Consider the following 10,000-nt stretch of genomic DNA (forward strand, 5'->3'; position numbering starts at 1 on the left):
TAATGGGGTAATACAGATTTCAAGTCAGCTTGATTGAAATCGCCTGCAATTATATAAACACATTCAAGGGTCTTATTCTGGAGGTCATCTATTGACAGATACAGAATATTCAATGCCATGTTGATATTAGCACTAGGGGGATGTAAACAGGTGTTATGCTCACTCCATTGAATTCCCTAGGCAAATAGAAGGGCCTGCATTTTAGTGACATGATCTCAATGTTCTCTGAGCAGTGAGAGGTTATTATTTCACAGTTTGTACACCATTGTTGTTATACACACAAACACCCCCTCCATGAGATTTACCACAGAGAGACTGATTTCTGTCAGCACAAAATAATGACATCCCCTCCAAATATATTGTACTATCATTTATAGTGGAGTTCAGCCAAGTTTCGGTGAACACAAGTAAACAACTATTTCTCACCTTAGATTGTCTGGAAAGATCCATCCTTACATAGTCCATCTTTCTCTTCAGTGAGCGTACCTTTACCAGCAGCATGGAAGGAAGTGCCAGCCTGTGTAGATTTCTTTTCAGTTTGGTCTTAATTCCTGCTCTAGAGCCTTTCTTTTTTGATCTTTCACATATTTTCCTTATAATATGCTTCCCATGTCTGATTGTCAACTGGTTAGACAAGTTTGACAGGTTTCTGCAGTTTTTACCATGTTCCAGTAAGATTCCAAGTTGCAGGAGTTCCTGGAGTGTGTTTGCGTTTACAGGCCTCTCTGCTAGCAGTTCATCAAGAATGCAGCACACCGAGATACAATTTCCAGAAGATTCTCAGCATTGTAGTTAATCATAACTTCATTTCTTGCCCTTAAATCTGTTTTTTTTTTGTTATTTCTGATGAAAAACAGAACTGAAAAGTAAAACACAACAACTGTACCAAGTGTCCGATCCCAGTGCCAGATGACTCGGGCAAAACGGAGGTGTAAGAAAACTTAATAAGGATGAAGCTCCACCAACTGATGATAAATCACGATTTATTCCATAAAACACATCCAACAAATTACGAAAAGTACATCTAACAGTAGAGGTTAAGCGCTTTCATCTGTCGATAACAGATTTCTTCAGAACCAAATAGTTGTCAACACCTCAAGTTTAAATAGCCAAACTTTTGGCGCCATATTTAACTTAAATTGAATAATTCATTAATATACATATTCACTTGTTAAGTCACCTTGTGAAGATTGCTTATTTTCAAAAAGTTAAAAATGTTTAAAAATGTTCCTAAAATACTCTTTGTAATAAATTTAATAATAAATTTAATAATAAATTTAAAATACTGTTAAAAATATATATGTAATATATATATATTGTAGACATAACATGCTACCTATAAAAATTGTAGAAACATCACAACTTCACCGTATCTCCATATAAAATGAATATTACTATACTAAACAAAATGGATGTAACATAAATGTGCTACAATCACTATAATATATATATTATAAAGCACATAAGGACATGAAAAGTATAAAAGATGTAAAGGATGTAAACACTGAATACAAAACTTCTATAAATATATGTGCATGTGTGTACAGGAAAAAACAGCATATATAAATATCTAGTAGCTCCCTGTAAACACTATAACTTGGCTAATGTATGACATAATTGTAAGAACAAAACAACAACCAAATACTGTTCAAACATTATTTAGGAACATCCAAGAACAAGAAAGGGTTTTAAACTAAATATATTCATTAAGACCTGGGTAAGTGGTAGCGTCCAAACATATCTGCCATCTACTCTCCAGGGATCCCAATTTAGCCTTCCAGTTTCCACTACCTACAGTACTATCAACCTGATCTTATATAGCAAATTTAAAACTATGGTCCTTGCTGTTTGCTATAATATGTTTACTGAGTGCATTTTTCTCATCACCTTTTTTCATCTTATAAGTGTGTTCGTAGATCGTGGTTTTAAATTTTCTTTCTGTTTTGCCTAGTGCCTGCTATTTCTGATGAAAAACAAGACAAATAATGCACTTTTCTGTAGGGATCAGAAGCAGCCGCTGCCACACAGGGCACCACCATTTATAAATATATATATATAAATATATATATATATATATATATATATATATTATATGGGTCTACTTCTTTAGAACGAAAGACCACAGCACGGAAAACCACGTAACTGCAAAACACACAGAAACACACACACAACTGCCCCAAACTACCAAACGCACAACCCTACACTAGAGATAGGCAGGGAGGCAAGAGTATATAAATGGAACTACCCCTTTTTTGAAATTTTCACATGTGGTTGGGAATGACAGTATTGCCTATTTGGTTGTTTTCTTAGGTAAAGATATAAGTAAGTCTTGTTATGTGGCTACAGTATATAGGAAGCCCACCTACTCAAACTCATTCCTGCAATTTAGTAGTGCACATCCGTTCAAAGATGAGCAATGGTTAAGGGAAAATTAGTTAGGGCTGCCCACATGTGTACTAGGGAGGAGGACTTTTTTTCTGAATGTGAATTACTAAAACGTATGTTTTTGGAAGGGGCTGTCCGGGGGCCTTGATTGATGAATTGGTATCGGAGGTATGTATTAAACGTGAAATGGGCCAATTGGTACCTATTTTAACTGAAAAGCAGACTGTAGCAAGTATAGTTGGGCAAGATTTTGAATCTGATAATGAGGATGGGAAGCAGGCCTTGATGTCACAGGCTTTTATTATGATCTTCAATGTGGATAGCCCAGCTATTGGATATATAATTAGCAAGAATTGGAAGGTGTTGAGAGAGGACTCGAATGTAAAAGGTAAAATTTCGAGTAAACCATTAATTGTTTATAAGAGGGGTATGAATTTGAAAGATTTATTCACACAAACAATGATCCATAGGAAGTCACCTGGATTAGTTAAATGTGGTAGATGTACTAGTTGTGGATTTATATTGGAGGGGGATAGGTTTGAAGTACAGGGTAATACCTTTCTCCTGAAAGGTAGATATAATTGTAAAAGCAGTGGTCTGGTATATATTGTTTTATGACAGTCTTGTGACTGTTTTTATATAGGAAAAACTGAATGAAAATTTCGGGAGAGAATATATGAACACATACTGTATATGATATTAGAAAAAGTAGGACTACTAATGCATTGTATAGACCTATAATAGCATCAGGAACCATACATTTTGATTTATGGTGGTTGAAAAGTTGTAACGCAATCCAAGAGGAGGCCTGTGGGAATTAATATTGGAAAAATGGGAATTGTTTTGGCAGGTTTATTTCAATTCTTATAGATGACTAGTGTTGAATGATTGTATATTTATTGCCCCCTTATTGAAATTGAGGGCATTAAAAAGATAAATTTAGAATTTTATATAAGGTTACTTTTATGTTGTTTAGTTAAAATATGTATATGTTGTTCGTGGGTTGTTTTTGAATTGTTGAATGTAATATGAGAAATGTTGGGTAATGGGCAGGCTGTGTAGCTTGAAGTATTTTAAGACAATGTTTTAAGAGTTTAATAGGGTCACATGATTGTATTAATGTATTTAATGAAGTGGGGTGTAAAAATTAATTGTTTGAAGTTCTAACTTTGTGGAATGAAAACGCTTATCTTTTAATAGTTATTAAGGTCTGGTTTTCCAAGGTTCGTGATTTTAGCATGTTTTTAGTTGCCTTGGTGACAGTCTCAAAGAAGTCACGCAGGTTCAACAGACAAGATCTACCCTTGATGAATCTGAAGTGGGTGGGGTCAAGTAGTTGGCGATTGCCTATGTCCTTGTTTATGAGATCCATGATAATATGCTCCTTGGCTTTACAGATCAGACGTGTTAAGCTAATTGGGTGATAGTTTCCAGGGTCAGTAGTGGCACCACCTTTGTGCAAGAGGATGACAATGGCAGTTCTCCACTCTGCTGGAATGAAGCCTGTACTTAGGCTGTGGTTGAATAGGGTGCTCAGTGGTGAAGCTAGTTCTTCCTGGAGATGGTGCGGAATACAACCTGGGATAATATCAGGTCCCATGGAAGCTGTATTCTTTGCCTTGGATAGGGCCTGTAACACTTGATCTATGGAGATGTGAGGTGTAGGACAAGTATCGGGGATGTCGCAAAGGGCCTTTGGGGGGGGGACAGAGGAGTGAAGTTTGTGCTGAAACTATCTGCTAGCAGGTTGGCTAAGTCAACAGAATCGGTGTAAGTGGTACCGTTAAGGACTAATTTGGAACAACCTGCCTTTGCCATGGAGATTCCTGACATAACTGAAGAAGGCTTTGTGTTTTCCCTTTGTTGCGGAGGCTAGTTTTGATTCATAATTGGCTTTGGAGGTTTTCACTAGTGATCTAATTTGCTTGTTGAGGCTGAGAAGGGAGTTTTTCCAGTTTGAAATTTGTTCCTTTTTACGCTTGGACAAGAGTTTCTTCCTTTTGTTGTAAAGCCTGTTGACAGAGGATGTCCACCAGACAGGTTTATGTGTCCTTGAGGAGCAGGTTTTAGTTCTGTTGGGTATGGCTGAGTCCATGCAGTTGTACAGGTGCTTGTATACTGCATTGGCGTATTGTTCAGCATAGTTGTCTGCATCCTCTGAGAGGGGCAGTGGTGTGAAACTACTGATACCCTCCCTTAGGAGGTTGTAGTCAGCTTTTGAAAAGTTTTTCAGCCTGGTTACGGCTGGGGAGCATGGTAGTGTGGGATAGAAACTTCGATTCAGAACAACCGATGATCTGATCTCACCAGGGAAGAACATATTATGGGAGTGTTGCAGTAGTCACCTATGTTGGTGAGAACCAAGTCCAGAATGTTATCTCCCCCTGGGGGATGAGACAAGCTGGTCTAGTGCATTAGAATCAATGAAGTCAAGGAATCATTGAGTGATTGCACAAGTGCAGGAATAGTTCACCCAGTCTATGGTGGGGTAGTTGTCACCAAGGCTCAGGGTGTTAGGGGGTACCTTGATGGAGTCAAGTAGGTCCAGGTAGGAGGAGTGAGTGCCCTGAGTCAAGAAGGGGGGGGGGTCTATAGCTGGCTATTACTTGGATGGGTGTCTTGCCAACTGTTAGTTGCACCTGGAGTAGTTCCAGTGCATCATGCTGGCAAACCAGTCTAGAGGTGTGCTTGTTCTTAATGAAGATAGAGACTCCACCACCCTTAGTCTTCCTGACCTCATTTTGGGGTCAGAATGTGTGCAATGAGGTATAACCTGGTAGGGCAGGGGTTCTGTCTGCAGCCCTGAACCAAGTTTCCATGACAGCACAGACATTGGCATATTTCAGTGCAAGGAGAGCCTCGAGTGAATGCATTTTCAGGTTAATGCTCCTAGCATTTAAGCAGCATGACCTTCGATTTGCTTTTTGACAGATGTTTTATGTTGGAAGATTTGTCTTTAAGATATAGCCTAAAAAAGGCACAATGGAGGAGGCAAGAGCCTTGGCCAAGATCTGGAATCCTAGGGCTGATAGGTGGAGGCCATTTCTGGCAAAGCATCGAGGTCTGACAACCATGTCATCCCAGGCACACATATACTGGATCCCTGTGGAAGGACAGCAGAAACTAAGCCAATTGTTGAAGTCAATTATTTTTTGTTGGTATTGTGGCATCATTCTTGGTGAAGGCAAGATGCTGCTTAGGGCTAGGGTTACACTTGCTTGGGACACATACTCTGACAGCTCAATCATGTCTCTCTTCATATAGTCCAGGGAGGAACCTCTCAAGTCATTCACACCAACACGGGTAATGACAAGAGTTGTACTTGTGGAGAGACAAGTGTGTGTGTAATGTGGCGGATTCTGGCACCTGATGGACAACTGACCATGACCTTTTACTTGCCGAGCTTGGTGAGGGGGACATCTGTGTGCCTCACAACTGAGTCGCCAATAACTAGTATGTTTGGTTTATTGTTATGCCTTATGGGCTGTGTTGGTTTATTGTTATGCCTTGTGGGCTGTGTGTGTGAGACACTGGTGTGCTGTGTGTGATGTGTTTGGTATTGTGTATAGAATGTTTGTGAGTGTATTTTGGAGGTCTTTGTTGTTTAGGTATGTTTTTATTGAGGACCTCTGCATAAGTGTGTGTGTGTGTGTGTGTGTGTGTGTGTGTGTGTGTGTGTGTGTGTGTGTGTGTGTGTGTGTTGTGCTTGACTATGTGATGTGAGTGGTGTGGTGTGTGTGTTGGCCATCTCCGATTTGTCAGGAGTTCTGACTGTGGTGCAAGAGAGCATGGATTCCAGGTTACTGATGGAGATGCATTTCTCTCAAGTAGAAGAATTATGTGCTAGGAGAAAAGGGCTGTCAGAGAACATAAGGCAGTTGCTACACTGTCTCAGTATGCCCATGTTGACCAGGCTGGCTGGAAAAACTGATGAGAATCATCCAGACATAGTGTTCTGAATATGTGGCGGACTTATGGAGAAGGGTTTTGATAAGGGTTTGTCCACGAGTGTAGACCACAAAAACCTTCTAAAATGTAAAATAACTGGCCTGAAGCACAAGTGCTAAAACCAAAACTAAGACACTTAGAATAGCAGATAAAAAACTAAGATGCTTAGAATAGCAGATAAATTGAAGTGGGTGAAGAATTTTTTTTTTCTAGAGAGAGAGAAGATTCTTTCATCTACCTCACAGCAGGAACAAGAGCAGCAAAAACAAAGGAGAAATTGAGAAATCCATGGGGATATGCAAAGTATTGCAGAGAGAGGAAGGGTATCTGAGAAGAAAACAATCCTTGGTTTGTATTACAGGATAAACTCTGAAAAAAAGTTCACTGACAATTTTGGTAGAGCTTAGCTGTCTGCATATATGTATGTGTCTATAAAAGATAATGATGGGAATCAGTTTCTCTTTACATATGCTTGTCAGATTGTTGGTCATCTTGGTATCGAACAGAATATATTTTTGCTGTTTCAATCCAGGATTGTCACCGGGTCAGATCTATACATACCCTGCACGATGCTGGCGCAAGAAGAGAAGACTGAACATTCTGGAAGACCCACGTCTCAGGCCTTGTGAGTTCAAGCTGGGTAAGAACCCATTTGCTGGGCTGGAGGGGAAGCAGACTGTAGCAGTTGTCATGTAAATCTGTGTTCACCAAGCAAGGGTTGGGCTTTGATGCTGTGAACCCAATAAAAATCAGAATAATAATCTATTTTTGTTTTACAGAATTTAGCAACATGACTCGTAGCCCTATTCATACAAGCATAACAATGAGCACGTACCTTTAATTCTTTGAAAATATTAATATGTCTGTGGCACTTTGGGGATGGTTAAGGGCAATTTAATATGGCATAAGGATTATTACTAGGGATACAGCACTCTGGGGCAGGATGTACGTATGACCTACTCACTGGATATGACTTGAGTACCATAAATTGCACCAAACAAACATTTTGGAACTCGTCACACAGTATGAAAGAGTGACGCGTTTGTCAGTATGTAAAAGTAACAGGTTGTCATATGCAGTGTGGCACTAATGTTTTTAAGTGCGTCAGAGACATGCACACCAGTACATCCACTATTCAGATAAAAGCTGTGCAAGAGGTAGAAATAGAGAATGGATGTGCAACATTATATGATAAGATACATGCATGATGCCTCAAGACTAAATTTGTGACAGCTTGGTTTCTCAGATTGTGCACTGTTGACCAGAAGACTGAATGGTCAGCAGTCCAAAAGTAGTGAGTGTTAAGGTTTTTACAGAACAAATTTCCAACCTGTCCGTAAGAGAAGCTGCTTAATATTTGAACAAAAACACTCACAGAGGAAGTTGACTGCAGAATGTACATTTCATTTTTTTTTAACTTACACGGATCTCAGAGTTTTATATATTAAATAATGGGGTGCAGACCTCCTTCATGGTGTGTGGGGCCTTTAGCATATTAAATACATGCTCTGTGGAATCGAGATGTGAAGACTTATGGCCCAGATTACCCTAGTTTGAATAGCTATTGGCTGTTTAATAAGCCAGACAAGGGAGGGTGAGAATGAGCTTCTTATGCCACTTTGACCATCTGTCGAGAAGGGAGATAGTTATTCCTGGTTGATTGATTCCCACTTTGACCATCTGTCGAGAAGGGAAATAGTTATTCCTGGTTGATTGATTCCCACTTTGACCATCTGTCGAGAAGGGAGATGGTTATTCCTGGTTGATTGATTCCCACTTTGACCACCTGTCGAGAAGGGAGATAGTTATTCCTGGTTGATTGATTCCCACTTTGACCATCTGTCGAGAAGGGAGATAGTTATTCCTGGTTGATTGATTCCCACTTTGACCACCTGTCGAGAAGGGAGATAGTTATTCCTGGTTGATTGATTCCCACTTTGACCATCTGTCGAGAAGGGAGATGGTTATTCCTGGTTGATTGATTCCCACTTTGACCATCTGTCGAGAAGGGAGATAGTTATTCCTGGTTGATTGATTCCCACTTTGACCATCTGTCGAGAAGGGAGATAGTTATTCCTGGTTGATTAATTCCCACTTTGACCCATCTGTCGAGAAGGGAGATAGTTATTCCTGGTTGATTCCCACTTTGACCCATCTGTCGAGAAGGGAGATAGTTATTCCTGGTTGATTCCCACTTTGACCCATCTGTTGAGAAGGGAGATAGTTATTCCTGGTTGATTGATTCCCACTTTGACCATCTGTCGAGAAGGGAGATAGTTATTCCTGGTTGATTGATTCCCACTTTGACCCATCTGTCGAGAAGGGAGATAGTTATTCCTGGTTGATTCCCACTTTGACCCATCTGTCGAGAAGGGAGATAGTTATTCCTGGTTGATTGATTCCCACTTTGACCATCTGTCGAGATGGTAGATAGTTATTCCTGGTTGATTGATTCCCACTTTGACCCATCTGTCGAGAAGGGAGATAGTTATTCCTGGTTGATTGATTCCCACTTTGACCCATCTGTCGAGAAGGGAGATAGTTATTCCTGGTTGATTGATTCCCACTTTGACCATCTGTCGAGAAGGGAGATAGTTATTCCTGGTTGATTGATTCCCACTTTGACCATCTGTCGAGAAGAGAGATAGTTATTCCTGGTTGATTGATTCCCACTTTGACCATCTGTCGAGAAGGGAGATAGTTATTCCTGGTTGATTGATTCCCACTTTGACCATCTGTCGAGAAGGGAGATAGTTATTCCTGGTTGATTGATTCCCACTTTGACCATCTGTCGAGAAGGGAGATAGTTATTCCTGGTTGATTGATTCCCACTTTGACCACCTGTCGAGAAGGGAGATAGTTATTCCTGGTTGATTGATTCCCACTTTGACCATCCATTGAGAAGGGAGATGGTTATTCCTGGTTGATTGATTCCCACTTTGACCATCTGTCGAGAAGGGAGATAGTTATTCCTGGTTGATTGATTCCCACTTTGACCATCTGTCGAGAAGGGAGATAGTTATTCCTGGTTGATTAATTCCCACTTTGACCCATCTGTCGAGAAGGGAGATAGTTATTCCTGGTTGATTCCCACTTTGACCCATCTGTCGAGAAGGGAGATAGTTATTCCTGGTTGATTCCCACTTTGACCCATCTGTTGAGAAGGGAGATAGTTATTCCTGGTTGATTGATTCCCACTTTGACCATCTGTCGAGAAGGGAGATAGTTATTCCTGGTTGATTGATTCCCACTTTGACCCATCTGTCGAGAAGGGAGATAGTTATTCCTGGTTGATTCCCACTTTGACCCATCTGTCGAGAAGGGAGATAGTTATTCCTGGTTGATTGATTCCCACTTTGACCATCTGTCGAGATGGTAGATAGTTATTCCTGGTTGATTGATTCCCACTTTGACCCATCTGTTGAGAAGGGAGATAGTTATTCCTGGTTGATTGATTCCCACTTTGACCCATCTGTCGAGAAGGGAGATAGTTATTCCTGATTGATTGATTCCCACTTTGACCATCTGTCGAGAAGGGAGATAGTTATTCCTGGTTGATTGATTCCCACTTTGACCATCTGTCGAGAAGAGAGATAGTTATTCCTGGTTGATTGATTCCCACTTTGACCATCTGTCGAGAAGGGAGATAGTTATTCCTGGTTGATTG

General features: G+C 40.2%; 1 protein-coding gene across 9 annotated transcripts in view; it reads left to right on the top strand.

The window, feature by feature from the left end:
* Positions 1–10,000, top strand: part of DPF1 (double PHD fingers 1) — a 1,255,311-nt gene that overhangs the window by 116,649 nt on the left and 1,128,662 nt on the right. For 6 of the 9 annotated variants that reach the window (XM_044079637.1, XM_044080109.1, XM_044079708.1 and 3 more), the window contains exon 3: positions 6,866–6,973. The exons of 1 other annotated variant lie outside the window; for it this stretch is intronic. In XM_044079637.1, coding sequence (XP_043935572.1) covers positions 6,866–6,973 — 108 coding nt within the window. The remainder of the gene's footprint in view (positions 1–6,865; positions 6,974–10,000) is intronic. 2 more of the 9 variants (XM_044079866.1, XM_044080227.1) reach the window with 1 other exon arrangement.

Source organism: Protopterus annectens, chromosome 1.part0 (genome assembly GCF_019279795.1).
Source record: "Protopterus annectens isolate FY-2018-M chromosome 1.part0, PAN1.0, whole genome shotgun sequence".
NCBI classification, from domain to species: domain Eukaryota; kingdom Metazoa; phylum Chordata; order Ceratodontiformes; family Protopteridae; genus Protopterus; species Protopterus annectens.